This window comes from Penicillium maclennaniae, assembly GCF_028827695.1.
Source record: "Penicillium maclennaniae strain IBT 15551 chromosome Unknown utg000007l:1.0-4884863.0:1.0-4888362.0, whole genome shotgun sequence".
Lineage (NCBI taxonomy): Eukaryota > Fungi > Ascomycota > Eurotiomycetes > Eurotiales > Aspergillaceae > Penicillium > Penicillium maclennaniae.
In genome coordinates, this window is record NW_026623219.1 from 1,396,558 (window position 1) to 1,417,392 (window position 20,835).

Sequence of the window (20,835 nt, forward strand, 5' to 3'; positions counted from 1 at the left end):
CCGTGTTCACAAGTCCCATTATTGGTGGTCATAAGTCAGCCTGTCTCGACATCCGGCTGGTTAAGCTGCTGACGCGCGGGGTCTAGGACTTCATAAGATAGGTTTACTTAATCAACTTCCAAGGGGAAAATTGACGACGCAGACTTCCAAATAGTATTTACGGACTATGAGAGTGATTGCTACAAAGAAATTCAACCTTTTGAGTGAGGCTGCCTACAGGCGGATGAGTCAGGACCTTGGTGGAATCATTCCGGGGTCTACACAGCTAGCGCGCTTTGGCAGTCAATTGTATACCTTGATACGAACATCAACCCTGTGAACTTGGAATTTGGTATTCACGTGAACGTAGACGAAGTTTGGAATGTATCTAACCTCTTGTGAATTTCTGCAGGGTGATCTAAGTCAGTGCTCCTGTATATTACGTCAACTCTCTACGAGATCTAAGGCGCATTATCGGCAGAGATATACATCCGCAACTCCGCCATCAAAATACCTCTTTCCTGACTCTTCAGATCCACGATGATTGGAGAACCACCAATATAAGAATGATCACCTGCATTAGTATTAGAAGGCAACTCCTTGACAATTGATGATTGACGAGGTAACATGACAAGGTGAGCATCAGGTACATACCGCTCGCTGATAAGCCCGGAGCTCCGGTGGGATAATCAACGCCTCCTAGACCGCTCTTTGCATCCTTCAATGGGTGCCCTGAATTCTGTGATACAATGTTTAAGTTATATAGATATTCACACATCATATAATGATGAACTAAATCCCAGATTCTAGCTCTCTGTATTACCCACGTAATTAGGCAGCTCGGACGAACTCAGGCACACCCGTTATCGCGTGACCCGATGAGCCGGACTCGGTGATAAGCAAGGGGCCCCAGCCACCTGCAGCTCCGCCTTTTCCCCTCACGAGTCATATCTCCAACTCCAACACACTCTTTCACCTAGAATCATTCCCACACATACACCATGACTCGCCGACACGCTTACGGCCTTGACGGGTCCTGGACCTCCCAGATGTCCGCCCAGCTTCCCGAATCCTCCTACGGCCGCCCTGCACCTGCACCTGTGCCAGCTCCCCGAGCTCCGGCACGAGCCCCTGCCATGGAGCCCGAGCCCCTTCGGCCCGAGGCCTACACGAAGCCCTACTGCGAGTTTATGACCGAGAATCCAACAATCTTTCACGCTGTCAAGGGTTTCGCCGCAGAACTTGAGGAGCATGGCTACAAGCAGCTCTCCGAACGTGCGGTGTGGACGCCTGAGCTGAAGCGGGGCGGCAAGTTTTATGTCACCCGCAATGGCAGCTCACTGATTGCGTTCAACATTGGCTCGGAGTACAAGAGTGGAAATGGAATGGCTATCGTGGCGGGGCACGTCGATGCCCTCACTGCCAAATTGAAGCCCGTGTCTAAGCTCCCCAACAAGGCTGGCTTCCAGCAGCTTGCCGTCGCTCCGTATGCTGGCGCGCTGGGTAAGACCTGGTGGGATCGTGATCTTGGCATTGGTGGCCGTGTTCTCATCCGCGACTCCAAGACCGGAAAGGTTGAGAACAAGCTGGTCAAGCTGGACTGGCCCATTGCGCGCATTCCTACTCTCGCCGAGCACTTCGGTACACCTGCTCAGGGACCGTTCAACAAGGAGACTCAAATGGTGCCGATTATTGGAATCGATAATTCAGATCTGTTTGAGCAGCCTGAGAAGAGCGAGACTAGCGATATCAAGGCCGGAACCTTTGCTTCCACTCAACCTGAGAAGCTTGTGAAGGTCATTTCCAGTGAGCTTGGTGTGACGGATTATAGCTCTATCCTCGAGTGGGAGCTTGAACTTTTCGATACTCAGCCTGCTCGGATTGGTGGTCTAGAGAAGGACATGATCTTTGCTGGTCGTATTGATGACAAGCTTTGCTGCTACGCTGCCCACCAGGCCCTTCTGGCTTCGGATGATAGCACATCAACCGGCACAGTGAAGATGGTCGGCATGTTTGACGACGAGGAGATTGGTAGTTTGCTTCGTCAGGGAGCCAACTCCAACTTCATGAGTAGTATCATGGAAAGAATCACTGAAGCCTTCGCAACCGATAAATACGGCCCCAACCTTCTCTCTCAGACTGTTGCTAACAGCTTCCTGGTCTCATCGGATGTCATTCACGCCGTCAATCCCAACTTCCTTGATGTATATCTCGAGAACCACGCACCCCGCCTCAACGTCGGCGTAACAGTCTCCACCGACTCGAACGGCCACATGACCACCGACAGCGTCAGCCACGCTTTGATAAAGCGCGTCGCCGCCCGCTGTGGTTCCACCCTCCAAGTCTTCCAGATTCGAAACGACTCTCGCAGCGGTGGTACCATCGGTCCTATGACCAGCGCGCGCATTGGAATGCGCGCGATTGATTGCGGCATCCCGCAACTGAGCATGCACAGCATCCGCGCTACCACCGGAGCTCTGGATCCTGGTCTGGGCGTGAAGTTGTTCAAGGGCTTCTTCGACTACTATGAGGAGATTGATGCGGAGTTTGCGGACTTTTAAGCTCAGCAATAGATATTTTCGGAGTTAGATGTTACTTGCACAAGCCGCATGGCGGGATTTGCTTTGAGATGTGATTACTGATTACAATGCTAGCTAGAGCAGCGAGAATATATGAATTATTGACATAAAGATATTACATGTCTATTCCTTCAACTTACTTTATCCGTCGTAAAGTTGTGTCTGAAGTGTAGAGCGAACTAGAAGAGCCATATTGAAGGTAGATGACAAGAAACGATGGACCCAAGAGAAAAAACGAATGAAAGAAAACGTGTGATATATTTCGAGACGTTACCAGCGGAATAGGATAGAAGGTACAGCTCTGGCAGCTATGCTCCAAAGATCGAGGAGTTCATACTCTCTAGCGCCGTGAAGATCATGTCCGGCAGGAGCCTGCGTGATATCGAAGATGATTAATGCCGAGAATAGAGATGCGCAGATGACAACTCAGAAATAGAATGCTGGTGCTGATATTCTTGGTACTCCGACATCTCCGTAACAGAGGTAGTCTTAGTGATCCGATGATTCGGCGGCATGGACTTTTCATTGTTGTGTCCTGGAGCCATCTCCATGCGGTCGGAATAATCCACACCGACGACTTCGGGTTCTTCTCCGGGAGCACCGAGGGTTGACTCGTCCCAATTACCAGAGCGGTGATTGGGTCGACGGCTGTTGCCATAGGCAGGACGATTGCCGCTGAAAGTGGGAATCAGACCTGGCATGACGTGGGAGAGTAGGGGTTTTAGGGTTGGAAGGCAAGCGCAGATGATGCCTGTGTTGCATTCGATGGCAGACCAGGACGCGGCGCCGACGTTATCATCTGGAGATTGTTAGTGGTGGATTTGAGGTGATGAGAAAGTTTGGTAGAAAGTACAGGTAGGATCGTTGGAGTCGGAAATCTTCTTGAGGGCGACCAGCCGGATGATACTGGTGACGCAAACACTGATAGAGTCAGTCTCTGGGAGGTTTACTCGAAGACAAAGAAGTCGTTACTCACAATCCACCCATGGCGAACATCAAGATTAAAGCGATCTTTTGCCTCTTGGGGATATCAATTTGGATCAAAGCAGGGATGGGAATGACAAGAATGGCGAGATCGGTGGTGATGTGCATGCTGGCATTGGAGAACCATAGACCAGGCTTGCTCAAACAGAAGCCCTTGATTGTAGGGTCCCAGAACTTGGCGATAGGGACACAATTCAGGAAAGCACTGACCACAGCCCAAGTGCCGTAGATAGCAAGAATGGTGATCATGATCCAACATATGAGACGCATGCGGTGGGTGGGAAAAACACGGAAGTATTGCAAGAGGATCGAAGCTTTGGCGCATAGAACAGCGGCATTGTAGAAAGGAATGGTGAGCCAGAAAGCCTAGAGTGGACAAGAATCAGTCATGATCGAGATACATGCAAGAATTGCGATGATACCTTCAGCTGTCTCTCAAGGATCATGGGTGGGATATCCTTGAGGTGCATGCCCATTCCGTTGGTAGCCTCCACTATATCCAACACCATGAAGACGTATGAATTGATCTAGAATATCAATCATCAATCAGTGATTGACTTTGTCAAGATTCTCAAGCCACTCAACCACGTACCAATGCGATAATCACTACCCAGTCACTGGCCTCGACACGGCGAATAAGGGCAATACGAGTGAACATGCGCAGACCAACAAAGCATGAAGCGAGCGTTGTAAACACAATGCTCACAACCATTTCCTGCGCGCCACGAGACGAGAGGTATGGGTTGCCATGGTCTCGCTTAAGGACGACATCACGGAGCTCGAATATGTTCATTTTCATCCGATACAGGGGCCGATGATGAAGTAATTGGCGATGAAGTTTGATCGGGCGTCCAAAACCGACTGTCCTTTCTAGGCTCTGTCGATGACGCAAATAGATAGTAAACTATCTCGAGACGGTCACCAAGCAAGCCAAGATGGACGACTCGAGGGAGCAGACCGAGCGACAACGTTCGGCGAGGCAATCAATAAGAAATAAACAGTTTCCCCAGGTTCGCAAAGAGGGGCGGTGCCGAGTGTTTTCAGTTATAGAAGAGCCCCATACAGACGCATATGACATGAAATCGGCAAGCCTGGTCGCACAAACAATATGAAAAGACCTACAAGTTTGAAAATGGATGAAGGCGAAACCTACTAGTCCGGGAGCCGTGAGCGAACGGATCATCTCCCTGCATGCTGTTGAACTGGATTGGCGGCTGAGTGCGTAGGATGAGACAGGAACTTGCAGTTGCAGCGCAAGGGACATCGATCTGGCGAATGAGGTGCAGGGTCTGGACCGAATCGATATATGAAGTTCGCCCTAGAATTGACAGCCTTCTCGTTGCTGTGATACTAGAGTTTTATCGAAGTATCTTTGAAACATTGTGAAAGGGGATATTTCTGGGCATTCAGCGCTTCGTGCTTAGAGATTATTGCAGAATTTTATTCCAGTGTTCAGTACAATTTGACCGAGCTCCAAGGTGGAGAGGTGGATGATCGTGTGGAGGTTTGATGGATCGATTATATTCATCAAAGCTATTCGTATCAGCCTATCCTGGGGTGAAGATCTGGGCATTGAAGATTCAAGTCATGACGCCACGGAAGAAATTGAGGCTCCGAGATGTCATGCAGCAGTAACATTACACCGAGGAGCCATAGGTGCTTGAGAGAATCATAGCCCAAAAAAATCCAAAATTTTATGATGGCCTCTGGGCCCAGAAAGACTGTGCAAAGGAAATGCACATACGCCCGGGCATAATCGATATCTTCAGTCGCCCTATGCAACTCGGTACCGAATTGTCTTCCCCAATTCATGCAGCCATGTGAGTGTTTTTGCCCATTACGCATGGCATAATCAGTCGCATCGCACCACGAACTTGACTGGCAGCTCGAATAAAGCATGGGGTAAAAAAAGCAAATAGTTATGCACCTATCCCGGCAACCGGGCAACAGTATAGGCCCATTTAAACGAGCACTGACGCACAGTGCCTTGTGCACATAACCAAATGAGACCGAGCTCCGTCTCAAAGTAGACTTCCGATATCTCAACAGCATCGGACGATCACCCACATGTATCGGATGATCGACTCGCCTCTCAGGTGGCTTTGTTCTCCGCCACCTGCTGGACAGAGCACTGTCGGGAATGCGTGTAGACTTGAGCGTGAGGCTATGGGATACTCTCGAGGTTAGATTCGTAAAGGGTGGGTTTCCACAGGGAGGTGCGCGTAAGGGAGATCACTAGTGGAGAGGGTCTCAGATCCCACTGTTGGGGCATTGTTAAGCTCATCGTGCAGATCTTTAGAGCGCAAGGGATGCTACTGGTCCTGCTCCTTTACAATTGATGATTCCGAGATGGGTCAGGTTATCGGCGTTTTCAATAGCATTGTTTAGGAGAACTTCTTGTATGCGGTCGAAACGAATCTCATTGATTGACATGCGGCTCGTGGAGCCGAGGGAGCTAAGAGCGTCCCGGATCTTGCAAGGAGCGCCAACAATACTTCGTATCCTGATGGTCATTGTGCATGGGGCTCTGTTGATTTGGCCAAAGTCTGGGACTAAGGGGCTCGAGATTGGTGTGTCTACGTATGGCTATTCCAAAATCGAGAATCGCCGGGTGGCTAACATGTTGTCATTTTACAAAATGTTCAGAACGTACCCTGCTCACTACGCAATTTCACGTAAAGATCTAATTTCAGTGGCGAATCTGAGACTCCCTCTTTCTCTCTCTCTTTCTTTCTTCCCCCGGCCAGGCATCCCCGCAAAGTTTGCAAACGTCACAGTGGGTGATATATCACATCCCAGGTCAGCCACACGAACTTCTCAATTATCGACTGCACGGATCCTCAAACGCAATCCTAGAAGATTTTTGTGGCCAGAGACAAAAGTCTAACCGTGATTTCGCGAACCAGGGTGCTATAGTATTTTGTAATTCTCTTTTGGGCTGTCGTGTAACGCGTCATTTGCAGCCCTGGAAAGTTTACCTGGATTGTCGTCCTACTGCGTGGTCCCGAACTGCAGTCGAACAAAATCAATCCGTGCTGGGATGCGAGCTTTCCGTAAAAAGGGCTGACAGCCCCTTAGTAAACTCCCGAAAACTTCAGTAGCGTACGATCCCCCATGTGGGCAGGGTTATGAATTTCCCACAATTCATGCGGGTATAAGACGATGTCTTCCTCTGGGATCATCAGTGTCGACGCGCGCTGGCACACCTGTTAGATGCAAAAACCAGTTCAGTGATAAACAGAGCAAGACTGAGTGGATGGGCGTCTGGGTCTACGCATGGTTGGAAATGCAATCCCACAACGCAAAGCGCATAGACGGTGCAAACGCGTTGTAATATCCTTCATGACATGGGCACCACTAGAAGGATTGAAGAAAGATGTGACAGTCAGCTGTGCCCCGTTTGGGTATGTTGATCATACAACATCTCCATAGTCAGGCGCGGAGGATTTGGAGTGAGACGATTGAGACGCCAGACTTCGATAAGGTCGATAAGGCCGATAAGTGCGCACGGACCATCTACTCGAGAAATTTCCTTTCCACGGTGGGATACGGTTCGCTTCGAATTCCTCCTCCTTCACTGCGTCTTTACTTTTCCGCTTTGAACTCGTTTCTTCACAGCCGTTGAAGAATAGAGCATAATGGCGGATTCCGTGACATCGCCGCCAAAGCCCGTCCACACGATCGTGCTGGACGCCGGCCTTATCATCAAGAATACCCCGCCGCTTTCCACTTTGCTCGCCCAATGCGACGAAATTATTACTACGCCCGCCGTGGTCAGCGAAATTCGCGATCCTGATGCCCGCGCACGTGTCGAAGCCCTATACCTCCCCTTCATGAAGCAGCGATCGCCAACTCCCCATAGTTTCAGCGTCATTAGCGAATTCGCCCGGAAGACCGGTGACCGATCAGTCCTGAGTCGCAACGATATTGAAGTGCTTGCGTTGGCGTACGAGATCGAGTGCGAGCGTAATGGGGGCGACTGGCGTCTGCGCAGTGTTCCTGGACAGAAGCGCGTGAATGGAAAGCCTCCTGTGAAGGTGGAGGAGCCTAAGGAGGAAGAGTCGAACGGTGTGGACGCCGATACTGAAGGTGCCAAGGAGGCTCCGGCCACAGAGAGCACTGAAGAGCCTAAGCAAGAGGAGGCTGCCGTGTCGCAAGATGCTGAAATCACCGCCGAGGGTGTCACCGATGCCCCCACCGATACCTCTGCCGAGAATGATACCCCCGAGGAAGCGCAGGAAGACCTGGATGTGGACGTGGACGCGGACGAAGATGATGCTGCTGATTCCGATGGCGGAGAATGGATTACTCCCACCAACTACAAGAAGCGGCTGGCCCGCGATGAGGCAGGCGGTGCTGCCGGCACTACCACCGAGCCCAAGATCATGCAGGTCGCAACCATGACTACTGATTTCGCGGTAAGCATGGAAATGCATGCGCCCAGACCCGTTCAATGCTAATCCGATCTTAGTGTCAAAATGTTTTGTTGCAGATGAACCTCAATTTGCTGTCGACAACGACTCTCCAGCGTATCCAGCATCTTAGAACATTCATCCTGCGCTGCCACGGCTGCTTTTTTTACCACCAAGGAGATGAGCAAGCAGTTCTGTCCTCGTTGTGGCAAGGATACTCTGACTCGTGTATCATGCACAACCACTGCCAATGGCCAGTTCAACATGCACTTGAAGAAGAACATGCAGTGGAACAACCGAGGCAATATCTACAGCGTGCCTAAACCCATCCACGGAAGTTCCAACGGCAAGTGGAAGGGCGGCGGTGGTAAGGGAGGTTGGGGTACCGAGCTCATTCTCGCCGAGGACCAGAAGGAGTATGTCCGTTCCACGGCTGAAGAGGAGCGGCGACAGCGCCGCGAGCGTGACCTCATGGACGAGGACTACCTCCCTGGCATCCTGACGGGCGAGCGCAACAAGCACGGTGGTCGTCCCAAGGTGGGCGGCGGCCGCAACATCAACTCGCGAAAGCGCTGAGCGTGGTATGAACGACCTTGCATTATGGAAATCACCACATGGTATGGAGTTTGGGCACCAAAAGTGATTACATCTTCACGAATATAGTCGGCCAATTCATGAGCAATGACTGAGAGCTTGTCTTGTGACAATGGACGACCCTTGCACATAGATCACATTAAATAAAAAAGTTTACGGAATTCACAAGAAGCTTTGAAGTATGAACGTTTTGAACGTGTTTGTCATTGGTAGCCATCACCAGAAATTATATTTCACTGGCAATCTCGACACAATTGGGTCTTTGCCAAATATCCATAGCAATGCGAACCCCAGTCATCCACGACTGTACAAAAAAAAACACCAAGCGCCGGAACACAGGCCTAAGCCTTCAATCCATTTTTTCCCAAAGTTCGAGGATTTTCTAAGAGGAGTCGGTCTGCTGGGTGAGCAGGAGGCCGTAGCGCTTCTTGAGGGTCACACGGTGACGGGAGTACTTGTCATCGGGGGAGAAGCGAGCGGGGTGGCTGTCAATAGGTCAGCGGCTGGAATCTTCCTAAGGCTATTTCGATAATCGGAGCACATACGCGGACTTGGAGACCTTGCCGTCAACCACCTTCTTCAAGGTGTAGATACGCTTGCCATCGGGACCGAGGGTGTACTTTTCATCATGTTAGCGCAAGTCCTGGGTAACTTCCTGACAAGTTCCTGGCAGCTGGTTTCGGCCACGAGAGAGAGTATGTTCGAGGGTCACGATCGAGGGAAACGTACCATGAGATGCATTCTGAGGCGGTAGAAGTTAGCAATGACTCCAAACAAGGATACGACAGGCCTGCCGTCAGAAATCAAGGGACTTACTTGGCGGTATTTTGTGATTGTCGATACTTGGAGTTCCGGTGCCGAAGAGGAGGAATTTTTTTGGTCGCCGACGGGGGCTCGGGCCACATGATGAGTCAGCACAGTGCTTAAAATGGATCGCCCGCAAAAACTCAACTTCGATTCTCTTCGAATGTGAGGTGAAGCTTGACGCTTTGTGTTAATGATGCACAGGTGTTTTCGTTAAGCTAATTAGGCCTTTTTCGGGCATTTGCTATGATAATCACGACTTCTCAAATAATCGACCCCCTTTCGACTCACCTTCGGGCCTCACAGATCCTTCCGAGTAAGTTTGCACCGGATGGCGCTATCTTTCCTCCTTCCCTTTCCCCTTCCCCTTCGATGATGACACAATATTAAGCTCAGGCAAGCGGCACCTTGATTTCTTCGCTGCTTGTCAATGATTGCTTAATTGACTACAACGGTATCTGAGAAACATCACAAGCACACATCTACATATCACCGGCTTGGTGCAAATGAAGACTTGGCTAACCCAAACTCTTCATAGGACCTCGAAAGTGATTTAGTAAAACACCAGATGGAGACCAATTCTGTGCAACCCAACGCTGGGCCACGAGGCAAACGTGGTCCCCGGCCCGGTAGACCCAATTACAGGCATATTCATCGCCATCCTCTTCCAGTCAATGTGCTTTCTGTGCCTCCTGTAATCCCTCATAACCCTCTCTCAATCATTAGTGTTGCTCTCTCGTACCTTACCTTCCTGATCTCCCCGCCCCGTCAAGAGGTCTACTCTGCATATTTCGACTCGGCTACTTCGTCCATCCATGTCACAGATGAGCGTGCTATCAAGGCTCTGTGGGAGATGGGCTTCTTCGGCAAGGGTACTCTGAGTCGAAGTGAACCTAGCTGGCTGGAGCGAGAGAAGAAGAGGCGAGGTCTACTGGGAGGTAGTACTAGTGAGGAGGCGACCAGGAAACGCAGAACCGAGCGTCGCGAATTGAAGCTAGAGCGCGCGAGGGTTGAGAAAGTCGCCATCGAGGAAAGGCTGAAGGCCGAGGCTGCCGCCAAGGAGTCTGGCGATGTTCTTCCTGCCGCCGAGGGCAGTACCATTGGCGAGAAATTCTCGGTCAAGAAGGCCATGGAAGCCAGGTATCGCCATTCACGGTCCCAAACACCTGTGAATGGGGATGTCTCTGCACCAGCAGATACGCCAGCGACGCCAAATGGAAAGTCAGTACGCTTTTCGCACGTCATTCAGGAGAAGGAAGTTGTCGCCAGTTCGGCTGCTTCACTCCAGCTTCCTGACTCTGTCCTTGACGAAGATGAGACTGAAGATGTTGTTCTTGAAAACGAGGAACATCTCCAGATCTCCAATGAAGAGGCATTCTTCCTCGCCTACAGCCTTGGCGTCCTACAAGTTTATGACCGCGAAAACAAAAAGGTCATTCCCATTTCATCTCTTTTCCCACTACTCTGCAACCATTCTCACTTCCCTCCTCGCAATGGCACCGCCGAATTGAAGCCCGACGATCCTTTCGTGACGTCTTATGTGGTATACCACCACTTCAGGTCCCTGGGATGGGTTGTACGTTCCGGTGTGAAATTTGGGACCGACTACCTACTTTACAACCGCGGACCAGTGTTCTCACACGCCGAGTTCGCCGTCATCATATTACCTTCATATAGCCATTCCTACTGGTCTGAGACCGAGGAGCGACGAGAGTACACCACCGCCCGACAAGCTCGCAGCTGGTGGTGGCTCCACTGCGTGAACCGCGTCCAGGCTCAAGTGAAAAAGAGTCTGGTCCTCTGCTACGTGGAAGTGCCGCCGCCTGCTGCTTCATCTGGGGATATTGGGGCTATAATCAGCCGATACAAGATTCGGGAGTTCCTCTTGCGACGATGGATTCCCAACCGCAGTCGCGATTAGAAGATGATAATGTACGAGATTGGGCTTCAGATACCCATAGAACTCATAATGTGTATGAACAGAAATGATATACCCATTCGATTGAACTTTGCAATTAAATTTTGCTCTGATCTATACCCTGTAATACGTAAAGATACGCTATCCCATAATGAGTAATATTGGCTCGGACCACGTGACCGACGCGTTTCGCGTTCCCTTTCGAATTGTCCCATGACGATTCGACCTGAGTCGCTGATTACTTGGTCGAGGTTCACGAATCTTTAAGGGACTTTCGGATGAATCAATAGACATTCAGAGCAGAAAAAACCCACATGGCTCTCTTATAAACGGATGGAGACGCAAGATAGTATCGATATCGCCACGCTGCAACGCGTCGCGTTGGGATTAGTATGTAATGACCTGCAGCGTTCCAACTTCTTATTGGACTAACGTCGGCCTCTTCAGGAGCACGAACCACCCCAGTCACTCTTTTCTGGGCAATCGAGAATCAATCATACTGCACAGCAACACACTCAGTCATACAAAGCTGCGGATCGCTCTCATGGTCACACGTCGGCTGGCACCGGTTCTTCTGCAACATCGATACCAGACTCTGGACGTTCTACACCGAAACGCCCTCGCTCCTCTCCATTTCCGCAATATGCACAAAGGCCGATGAATTCCATTCCTATCGCAAACGAGCCGATCGATGGTCATCTGGCTCGGACAACACAATCTGGAACGATGGACTCTGCAGAGACTGCCCCTGGTGACACCCAGGTCGTTTCGCAATCGGTGTTTGATAGTATCATACGACAAAATGGGGAGTCAATGTATCATGGCCACTCGCAGACCGGTGCGGACGGCGCGACTCTGATGACGCTACACGAGGGCGATAGCGGCCATCTCGACCTTCTTGCCGACTTTGACTCGGCTCATCTTCCAAAAATTGATTCCGCGGACAACGACGAAGAAAGCAATTATGATGGAAGCGAGTCCTCTCCGATGGTGCCATTGGAATTTCAGCCGGAGTTCTTCCCGAATCGCAACGTTTTTTGACCACAACCTCAGGGAGCGCGGTGAAAAGGGTCCAAACACCGGGGACATCAATGAAGACCCCCAGTTCGTCTCGGAACCCGCTGGCCGGGGACCTGGAGTCGAGTGGGGGTCTCATGGGATTGAGTCAGCTTTTCAAAGCGACCCAGGCGCCCTCATCTCCCCTGACGGATGTTCCACAGCCTGACATCGTGTCGGACCGCCCATCACCAAATCTTCCCATACAACCTCAACGCATCGTCAATAATGTGTCCTCTCCGCTGGTGCATTCCCGGGTGTTGTTTGCGAGGGAATCGTCGGAGCTGAATCTTAATTACATCTCATTGAAAGAGTCACAGTCACGGCGAGACAAGTCACTTGGAGAACGGCTCACGCGCTCAGCCGATAACATGGATGACGAGATCGACCAAGTGTTTTATAAAGAATCGAGCTTTGTGGAGAGAGCAAGAAGACAACGTGAGCTGGACAATGAAGCCGGTGCGCAATTCGCTGCTTTAAAGGCTTTTGCGCGACCCAAGTCTGACGCAACTACCTCGCCGATGAATCCAATCCTCGAAGCGCTCGACGACGATCCGATGCCTGACGTCGCTGGAAGCGAAGAAGAAACCGAGCAAGAGGAAGACAATGGCCCCCAAGTTCCCCAATCCCAGGAGGCACCCCAATCCTCGGAAGAGGACAAGGAAAACTACAACGGGCCACCAGCGCCTGTTGATGCAGCGAATATTGCACATGATCGTCTTTCGCAGGCGCTCACCATGGAAGGAAGCCTCTCTCGCGTGAACACAATGGTAGAGCCGGAGATAGTACATTCTCAACAGGGTGCCATTCTTGAGGACCATGATCAGTACAGTGGTCGTTCCTCGCAAGTGATGGTCAAGGATTCACAGCAATCACCGCAACCATCGGCTACTCCTAAGCACAATGATCAACATACTGTGGACCGACCAGCGCCATACGAGATACAAGTTGATCCGACCTCTGACGTTGACGGCCTAACTCCCACTCGGCGCAGTTTACATTCATCGCCTCCGGCCTCAAGACCAGGAAGTAGGCCATTATCTCGACATCACTCTCTCTCTCCTGTAAAGAGCACTCATCTCACTCATCCGCCTGTCATGCAGCCAAGTCAAAATGCGTCGTTCGCTGAGAATCGAGGGGTTAATTCCAGCAACCCCTCCCAGCAAGGAATTTCACGGCCTTTTCTCACTAGAGCCGTATCTGGAAATGGGGAGAAATCCTCTTCGTTGCCCTCGCGTGTAACAGAGACGCCAGTTCATCTAAGACCTCAGAACAATGACATCGGAAGATTGACAAGCATTCCTGAAACGAGTCCTCGTCGCACCGAACCTAATGAATGGGAAGGACAATCCAATGGCGGCGAAGGGTTCAACGAAGATGACGATCTCCCTCCTATGTACGCTACTGGTCCTCCTAATCGAGCCAGCCAGCTCCGTCCATCTCAAACACGCGCCCTGTCTTCTCCCATCAAAAATATTCAGTCACAAGCCCTCCCACAAGTGCTGTCTAGTCCAAGTGGACGACAGCGACGCAAGCTGACTGATATTGCCTCGGATCTATCTCCCCAGGTCCAAATGAAGTTTGGCGATTTTGGAAACTTTTTCACGGCCGATGACGAGGCGTATCATGAGCTTGTTTCTGAAGGGTCTCCAACCCGGCCAAAGAAGAAGCGACGTGGAAACGCCGGTCAAAATTTTCTTATATCGGACTCGACGCTCACCAATCTTCCTTCAACTCCTCGCGCACAGCCTCCCAAGACGGTTGCACGCATTCCCGAATGGCCCACACCCAGGGAGCCACAGTCTCGAACAGCGATTCATGTTCCTGCAACAATGAACCACAAAGCCCCACGGCCTTCTCGGTCCTCTGAAAACGTGTGGGACATTGGAGCTTCTCCTCAACAGGTGTTTCGCAGGAGATCGAAAGCCAAGACCATCCGACTTTCCTTTTCTCCAGAAAAAGATGAGCCACAGCCTCTCGTGGCGAAGGCAGCAATTGAGGCACCCGCGAGATCAGTCACGGCTCAACACAACCAACTTGTGCCTTCTTCCGAACTCACTGACGTCGAAATTGAGCCCGAGATGGCGCATTCAGATGCCACCACCCTCCAAAGTTCACCCACAAAACCACCTTCTGGCGTACCAGAGGAGAGTCAAATCGCACCTAGCCAGGTCCTTGCCGTGTGGATGGGCCAGAAGCGAGCCTATTACCCTGCGACATGTCTTGGGACACCGCTTGGCGTGTCTTCGAACAAGTACTCTGTCAAATTTGAAGACAGCCTCCCTGTCGAAGTCGTAAGGGCGCCGTGAAAAGATTTGAACTCCGTATTGGTGATGGTGTCAAAGTAGACATGCGCGGTGTGCCTAAAGTCACACATATCGTACGGGGCTTTGACGATAAGCTGACCAAGGAAGAGCTCGCCCAAGCTGCCGAGATGGGTTTCTATCCCCAAACCGATATCTACGGCCATACCACGGTGATCCTTGGGCCCAAGCAACCCAAAGGTCTTCCAGATGCAGGCCTGACCAGCAGCGAAAATATCATCAAGGTTCCCATTGCTCGCATCTATCTCGACATGATTCTTTGGAACCGACTCAAGGATCGAGCATTCAAATATCAACAGCCTCAATTACCACCTCGAGATATCAAATCACACACGCCCTCCGAGATGTCTTCTTTGCCAGCAACACCGAGCACACGAATTTCTCGCAGTATCTATGAATCCACTGGTATTTTCGCTGGGATGGCATTTGCAGTTTCCTACAAGGAGGATGAAGCATCCAAGAACCGTGTCACGAGGCTCATCATGGAGAATGGTGGAACAGTCTTGCACGAGGGATTCACGGAATTGTTCGAGCCTTCATCCATACGCCCCGTTGATACACCAACTAAACACGGAGGCGATGATGACACCACTGCTGCCGGTGTCGGTTTACGGTTGAGCGGATTAGCTGAAAATATTGGATTCGCTTGTCTGATTGCCGATACCCACTCTCGTCGCGAGAAATATATGCAAGCATTAGCACTCAATTTACCTTGCTTGTCAGGACGCTGGGTTGAGGATTGTGTCACCAAAGGGCGTGTCTTGGACTGGGATCTCTACCTTTTGCCAGCCGGAGAATCCCTGTTCCTCAACGGAGCCACGAAATCCCGAGTGATGGTACCTACAAGACCTTCCGAAACCCGCCTTGTCGACACCATATCGGCGCGACGGAAATTGCTCGATGGCAAGTCGGTGCTGATCGTCATGGGACGGGGCAAAGCAGAGGAGAAGCGGAAGGCTTACATTTTCCTGACTTTCGCTCTCGGCGCTTCCCGTGTGGAGCGTGTTCCCGACCTGGAGACGGCCAAGGCGCTTTTGGACTCTCAGTCCGAAGCTTCTTTACCTTCAAGCTGGGATATGGTCTATGTTGACGATGCGGATCAAGCGGCTGCCAAGGCTTTGTTGGTATCTCGGCCTCGGACACAAAGGATCCACCTTTTCCACGGCAAGAAGCGGAAGAAGTCCACCGTTTTCACCACGTCGGCTACTCCCGCGATATCATCTTCTACGACTGTCATTGGTAGTGAATTTGTGTGTCAGAGCTTGATCTTAGGGAAATTATTTGAAGAATAGAAGGTTCGGCGACTTGATACTTTCGCTTGTCAATGGCTATCATGATACCAATTTCGTTGAACATATCTGCACATAGGAAGCAGTTCTCGTACTACTCTTCACATTCATTCTCATATAGACCCTTTGACTAATCCTCCTTCTATCTCCCCCACTAACTATCACTTTGCCTATCTTACTCACAACGAACTTAGCATTTCGTGCTGACACCTTCTCTACCCAACATGACTCATGTGGCATCATGTCCGAATCGGGTCTAGAGTTGAGCTTGTGCGCCCTACTTAAACCACCGCACTGGGATCAAGTAACCCCTCAAAAAACCAGCCAAACCTCCCTCCAATCGTTTGCATAACAATTACCATTCCCAAACAATACCTTGACCAAACCTTCATCATGACCGAACTCGACCATGGAGAATTCCTTCACGAACTCCCTGAAATCCCCGAAGACGAATTCGTCGTCTTCGGCACCGTCCACGCCAAACCAGAGCACGCGGATGCCTTGGAGGCAGTCTATGCCGAGACCACAAGACTCGCTGAATTCGAACCGGGCACTGTTTACTACTGTCTCGCACGGGATAGCGACACACGTAATATCTTCCATTTCTATGAACGGTATACCGGGAAGAAGGCTTTCGATGCTCATAACGCTCAGCCGATTATTCAGAAATTGATGAAGGATCAGTGGTTTATTGGGGTCAAGGCTAAATTTATGAAACCTATTGGACCAACTTTGGTATAATGTTTGGGTTGTGACAGGGGCGTCATGATTCTCTGCAAATCGAGATTTGTAAAGTATTCGATGTTACTTGCGCTTAGATTAGAAGTTGATCTATCATTCCCTCTCTGACTTGGAAGTCCCGGATCCTGGAAAAGGTCATTGGTTGCAAAGTTTCAATTTACCGACTGTGATGGGAAGAGACAGAATTATTAGATTGTTTTTTCAAATCATTTGGGCACGCGTGTTAATTGTCTCACTTTGGACAAACCAAATTTGCAGAGCCCATATGATGGTGTTTGAGATATGAGTCCTCCTTGTGGGCTCTCTCGTACTATCCGGCGCAATAGAAGAAAACATAGTTTCTAGTACTCAAAATGCTCTACTTGAGTAACGAGAAACGTCTCTTGTCTCTGATCTCCTCTGTCAGCTTTTGTCCGTTTATTTGCTCGACCATGGGAGGAAACGAGAGGTGCAATGGGTATATGAGACATTCGATAGCGACCAAACGGGGCAAATCTCGAATCAATCGCAGTCAAGCAGTCGAGTGGTGAATGAATGGAGAATTGTGTTCAATGGGAAGTCCATATAGGTCATCTTTCTCCATGGACGTTCCCGCGCCCGGTCTATTAATATGGCTGTTTCACCTACATGGAAGTTTTCTAGTTGGAGTGCGGAGAACTTAAAGTGTACTATTTTGCTTGGCCTGTCACTTATGCGCCAACTAGAGTCTTTATAAACAAAGTCTGCCTGCAGCTGCTGAGCCAATATACACTAGAGTTTGAAAACAGATTACCCCTCACCTTTTCCCGGTCTCTACCCGAGGACGACCTTAAGCCGCATTGAGCCAGCCGGACATGGCACTGTTCTGACCCGACAGCCATAGCATGTGTGGAGAACAAGGAGCATTATGTAACTGCGCCCCCTATTTCCCCACCATTTGCGATTTCTTAGTATGCAAAGATCATATGATCCAGGTCTCAAACAGGGTGGTCCTCAATACGAAGAGTAATACTTCTCAGTCCGCGGTTTGCCAGAGACTAAGCATCACAGTCACCGTCTCAGCGAATCAAAAGAGCTTGAATAATTATGATGACGTTAGATGGCCATCAGTTTTCCTTCACGTGCGGACTCTATTCAGCATGTTGTGCTTTAGTCATGCTCGAGTAGAGTCATTACTCGCAAGGACACGAATCACCTCAGTCTGTATGTCGTTGGCGGAGGATCCCGACCGCACGATATTGATAATGTGGTGAACATCTTCATCACTAGATGTCCGGATAATCGTGAACAAGCCATCCATCAGTTCCTGATAAAAACTGCGTTCTTGTTCCACCTTACTGGAGTAGCTTTTGCGTCGTTTGTCCGAGCTCTCATCGACGATGCAAATGATATCCCGTTTTGTACATTCCATGCACGGGGTTCCAGAGCTGCACTATCCCATGAGATAGCGAAGAAAGTAATCAGCTAAGTGGTAGACAAGATAATGTAGATTCCTTACCTTGATCCGCCGACGCTGACATTCCTTGCAGGCGGTTGAGAGTCTTCGAGCTGAAGCATCTTGTTTCGGTACGTCCTTAATCGGTTCGTCAACTACCATATCTTGGGTTATCGGTATTTGAGGCCGAATGGGTCTCAGGTGAGATGCAGCCATTCTGCATTAAAATATTCAATAGTAAAGCGACGAGTGGAGAAAAGATAAGGGAGGATATCAAAAGTCACGGTGGCAACATTATTCCATGTCTCAATTAGACCTAGGTCACATATTAGCGGTGAAGACCGCAGGACTGTGGGGGAATGGCGGATTTTCCATTCCTCTGTTCGATTCTGATATCACTTCGGACGAAAGTCCACTGCACATTGCTTGATTCATCGATAGCGGCATGGAGGCGTTATCGTACCACAGGTCATTGACTGCGCAACAAATCCTAAGCGCATGCTGTGAACCTCAGTTCAAACATCATAAGTTGTCTCGTGATATGATTTTTCTCTCAACGACTCAGCGGGGATCGGTAGGTTTCCTAGTGCCAAATGGGTTAGAGCTTTGTTCCGGGTACGGGCCGAATCACAACGCTTGGTTGTATAGGAACGACCTAAAGTTGAATGTTACTGTGATTCTCCAACTATGTTCTGTTTCACGCACGAAACAAATTGATGGTCCTGCTTGGAATTTCTTCTTAGTTCTCTCTGGTCATTTTTGATATGAGTCTGAAGCTCATGCCCGGCTATCCGAGAGCCTTTGGACATCCATTAAAACCCTCAACTAGACATGCAGACTTTTGAGCTGGATGTTCGAATATGCACAAGAATCAGAATCCAGTCTAAGGACTAGTAAGGTCGCATACCAAGGTTCAAATGTCGAAATGTCTATCTTCCAAACGACGAGTTGGGCATCTATACTGCATGGCAGTCACATCGAGCTTATCACAGTCCGTTATAGGGATTGGATGTGAGATAATGAACACATGAACAATTCAAATGGACAACACCTAAGAATGAGCATGCAAGATATCTACTTGTGGCGTGTGGCTTCTGTGTAAGGTATGAGAGTGAAAGATCTTTTGCAGATTCTATTGTACATGTATAAACACCAAAAAAAAAAAATTCATATCGCTACAAAAATCCCGTATTCCTCGGATGAAACCATCATGCACCCTTATTTGGCCTTCTTGGCAGACTTCTTCTTGCCCTTCAGACTCTTCATCTGAGCAGCGCGCTCAGCACGGGCCTGTCGCTTCCTCCAGGCAAGCCATCGATTACCACGGTCATACGGCTTAGCAAAAATACCGGCATTCTCAGCAGCGCGTCCAATGATGCCAGTTAGCCTCACGGTACATGTAGCCGGGGCGCAGTTGAGGACCGTCCTCGGAGTTGATGGCCTCCACGGACGCGACCTGAGTGTTGTCCGCGTTGACACCAGCGATGGAAGCGGTGAGATCAGGCTGAGCTCCATGAGGCTCAACACGAGTAATGCCAACCATGTTCAGTTTGCGCCTGCTGGGCGCGTTGCGCGGATACGGGAGCTTCGCTTCCTTGTCGAAAACGATTCCGATGTACCGGCGTTCCGGGTGTCGCTCGGGATCGAGGTAGTACCGGACATAGCCGGCCTGCGTGGCGTAGATTGTGTGGTCGCGGCCCATGGCGCAGTTCTCGCCGGGGAACCATTTCGATCCTCGCTGCTTAAAAATGATGCAACCGGGCACAACGTACTCACCGCCAGTGCGCTTGGCACCAAGACGCTTTCCAGCAGGATCACGCGAGTGTCGGTTGGCAGTTCCTTGCGAGGCGTGCGAGGCGAATCGAACCTGTGAGAAGGGGAGGAGTGGGCGAGAGATTGAGGGCATGACTTTCGGGATTGCCATGTTTGCGGAGAGAGTGCGTTGGAAGAGGGATTGCGGCTGGTAGACCGGCTGGGCCGACCGGAAGGAGGGAGCGAATGCCCGCTCCAGCGCCCGAAGAGGCGCCAGCAATCTGGGCTGCAACATTGTTGATCGTTATTTTGTGATGCTAAAGTTGAAGCTCAAGGGGAACTTTTCTCGGAGGTGAGGCTTGGCGTCACGTGCACGGGTAGGCTGGCTTCATCTATAGGCCACTACGCCAACTTCCCCATATCATTCCGATTAAATTTCCACGTCGACGTCCAGATAACTTGCGGGCGGAAAACACACATCATGTTGCGCAACTTTGTTTCCGCACTATGGGCTCTTGTCTTGATGGTGTCCGTTGCACAGGCTCAGTTCAACTTCTTCGATCACATGTTCAACGGCAACCAACAACAGCAACAGCACCAGCAAGGCTCTCAGAACGTACCCAGTGACAGTGGTCGGTACCAGAATCAATGGCGTCAAGGTAGGTCAATGGATGGTCTTTTGCGTATCTATCTCCCCGCGTGGCGCGATTGTTTACTGATCATGATCGTCTTCCTACAGCGCAATGCAGCAACTACCTCTGCCCTGGAACCCTCGCATGTGTCAGCTTCCCGCACCACTGCCCATGCCCCCCCCCGATGTTGAAGAAAAAGTCGAGCTGGGAGAGGGGAGTGCAATTTGTGTGTCCAAGGGTGGTTTCAAAGCTGGCGAGGCGGCCCGAAAGATCGAACTGGCCCGCAAGGGTCTCTTGTGATCAATTACATTTATTATGTGTGAATTTTGGCATATAGTCTGCATCGCACTGGTCTGG

General features: G+C 50.4%; 13 protein-coding genes across 13 annotated transcripts; 9 read left to right on the forward strand and 4 right to left on the reverse strand.

Moving 5' to 3' along the window:
- Positions 1-980: 980 nt before the first annotated feature.
- Positions 981-2,540, forward strand: N7477_007736 (M18 family aminopeptidase; the record flags this gene model as incomplete). The annotated part of the gene is made up of 1 exon (XM_056969399.1): positions 981-2,540. The coding sequence occupies one exon, from the start codon at positions 981-983 to the stop codon at positions 2,538-2,540; it is 1,560 nt and encodes a 519-aa protein (XP_056819431.1).
- Positions 2,541-2,950: 410 nt separating this feature from the next.
- On the reverse strand, positions 2,951-4,335 carry N7477_007737 (uncharacterized protein; the record flags this gene model as incomplete). Its single annotated transcript, XM_056969400.1, has 5 exons — positions 2,951-3,357; positions 3,412-3,479; positions 3,535-3,908; positions 3,965-4,069; positions 4,135-4,335. The coding sequence occupies 5 exons, from the start codon at positions 4,333-4,335 to the stop codon at positions 2,951-2,953; spliced, it is 1,155 nt and encodes a 384-aa protein (XP_056819432.1).
- Positions 4,336-6,884: 2,549 nt separating this feature from the next.
- Positions 6,885-7,167, forward strand: N7477_007738 (uncharacterized protein; the record flags this gene model as incomplete). Its single annotated transcript, XM_056969401.1, has 2 exons — positions 6,885-6,946; positions 6,975-7,167. The coding sequence occupies 2 exons, from the start codon at positions 6,885-6,887 to the stop codon at positions 7,165-7,167; spliced, it is 255 nt and encodes an 84-aa protein (XP_056819433.1).
- A 13-nt stretch (positions 7,168-7,180) lies between these two features.
- N7477_007739 (rRNA-binding endoribonuclease) lies at positions 7,181-8,530 on the forward strand (the record flags this gene model as incomplete). The annotated part of the gene is made up of 3 exons (XM_056969402.1): positions 7,181-7,960; positions 8,014-8,027; positions 8,080-8,530. 3 exons carry the CDS (start codon positions 7,181-7,183, stop codon positions 8,528-8,530), a joined length of 1,245 nt encoding a protein of 414 aa, XP_056819434.1.
- A 400-nt stretch (positions 8,531-8,930) lies between these two features.
- Positions 8,931-9,453, reverse strand: N7477_007740 (H/ACA ribonucleoprotein complex subunit NOP10; the record flags this gene model as incomplete). Its single annotated transcript, XM_056969403.1, has 4 exons — positions 8,931-9,033; positions 9,094-9,167; positions 9,278-9,290; positions 9,365-9,453. The coding sequence occupies 4 exons, from the start codon at positions 9,451-9,453 to the stop codon at positions 8,931-8,933; spliced, it is 279 nt and encodes a 92-aa protein (XP_056819435.1).
- Positions 9,454-9,920: 467 nt separating this feature from the next.
- On the forward strand, positions 9,921-11,273 carry sen2 (tRNA splicing endonuclease subunit SEN2; the record flags this gene model as incomplete). The annotated part of the gene is made up of 1 exon (XM_056969404.1): positions 9,921-11,273. One exon carries the CDS (start codon positions 9,921-9,923, stop codon positions 11,271-11,273), a length of 1,353 nt encoding a protein of 450 aa, XP_056819436.1.
- A 330-nt stretch (positions 11,274-11,603) lies between these two features.
- Positions 11,604-12,311, forward strand: N7477_007742 (uncharacterized protein; the record flags this gene model as incomplete). The annotated part of the gene is made up of 2 exons (XM_056969405.1): positions 11,604-11,660; positions 11,718-12,311. The coding sequence occupies 2 exons, from the start codon at positions 11,604-11,606 to the stop codon at positions 12,309-12,311; spliced, it is 651 nt and encodes a 216-aa protein (XP_056819437.1).
- Positions 12,312-12,361: 50 nt separating this feature from the next.
- On the forward strand, positions 12,362-14,635 carry N7477_007743 (uncharacterized protein; the record flags this gene model as incomplete). Its single annotated transcript, XM_056969406.1, has 1 exon — positions 12,362-14,635. One exon carries the CDS (start codon positions 12,362-12,364, stop codon positions 14,633-14,635), a length of 2,274 nt encoding a protein of 757 aa, XP_056819438.1.
- A 41-nt stretch (positions 14,636-14,676) lies between these two features.
- N7477_007744 (chromatin-binding protein RAD9) lies at positions 14,677-15,942 on the forward strand (the record flags this gene model as incomplete). Its single annotated transcript, XM_056969407.1, has 1 exon — positions 14,677-15,942. The coding sequence occupies one exon, from the start codon at positions 14,677-14,679 to the stop codon at positions 15,940-15,942; it is 1,266 nt and encodes a 421-aa protein (XP_056819439.1).
- A 390-nt stretch (positions 15,943-16,332) lies between these two features.
- On the forward strand, positions 16,333-16,680 carry N7477_007745 (putative quinol monooxygenase; the record flags this gene model as incomplete). Its single annotated transcript, XM_056969408.1, has 1 exon — positions 16,333-16,680. One exon carries the CDS (start codon positions 16,333-16,335, stop codon positions 16,678-16,680), a length of 348 nt encoding a protein of 115 aa, XP_056819440.1.
- A 1,132-nt stretch (positions 16,681-17,812) lies between these two features.
- On the reverse strand, positions 17,813-18,216 carry N7477_007746 (uncharacterized protein; the record flags this gene model as incomplete). The annotated part of the gene is made up of 2 exons (XM_056969409.1): positions 17,813-18,086; positions 18,158-18,216. 2 exons carry the CDS (start codon positions 18,214-18,216, stop codon positions 17,813-17,815), a joined length of 333 nt encoding a protein of 110 aa, XP_056819441.1.
- A 1,096-nt stretch (positions 18,217-19,312) lies between these two features.
- Positions 19,313-20,141, reverse strand: N7477_007747 (mitochondrial 54S ribosomal protein bL27m; the record flags this gene model as incomplete). The annotated part of the gene is given in 2 exon segments (XM_056969410.1): positions 19,313-19,481; positions 19,492-20,141. The coding sequence occupies 2 exon segments, from the start codon at positions 20,139-20,141 to the stop codon at positions 19,313-19,315; spliced, it is 819 nt and encodes a 272-aa protein (XP_056819442.1).
- Positions 20,142-20,327: 186 nt separating this feature from the next.
- On the forward strand, positions 20,328-20,778 carry lcl2 (the record flags this gene model as incomplete). The annotated part of the gene is made up of 2 exons (XM_056969411.1): positions 20,328-20,509; positions 20,586-20,778. The coding sequence occupies 2 exons, from the start codon at positions 20,328-20,330 to the stop codon at positions 20,776-20,778; spliced, it is 375 nt and encodes a 124-aa protein (XP_056819443.1).
- Between the last annotated feature and the right edge of the window lie 57 nt (positions 20,779-20,835).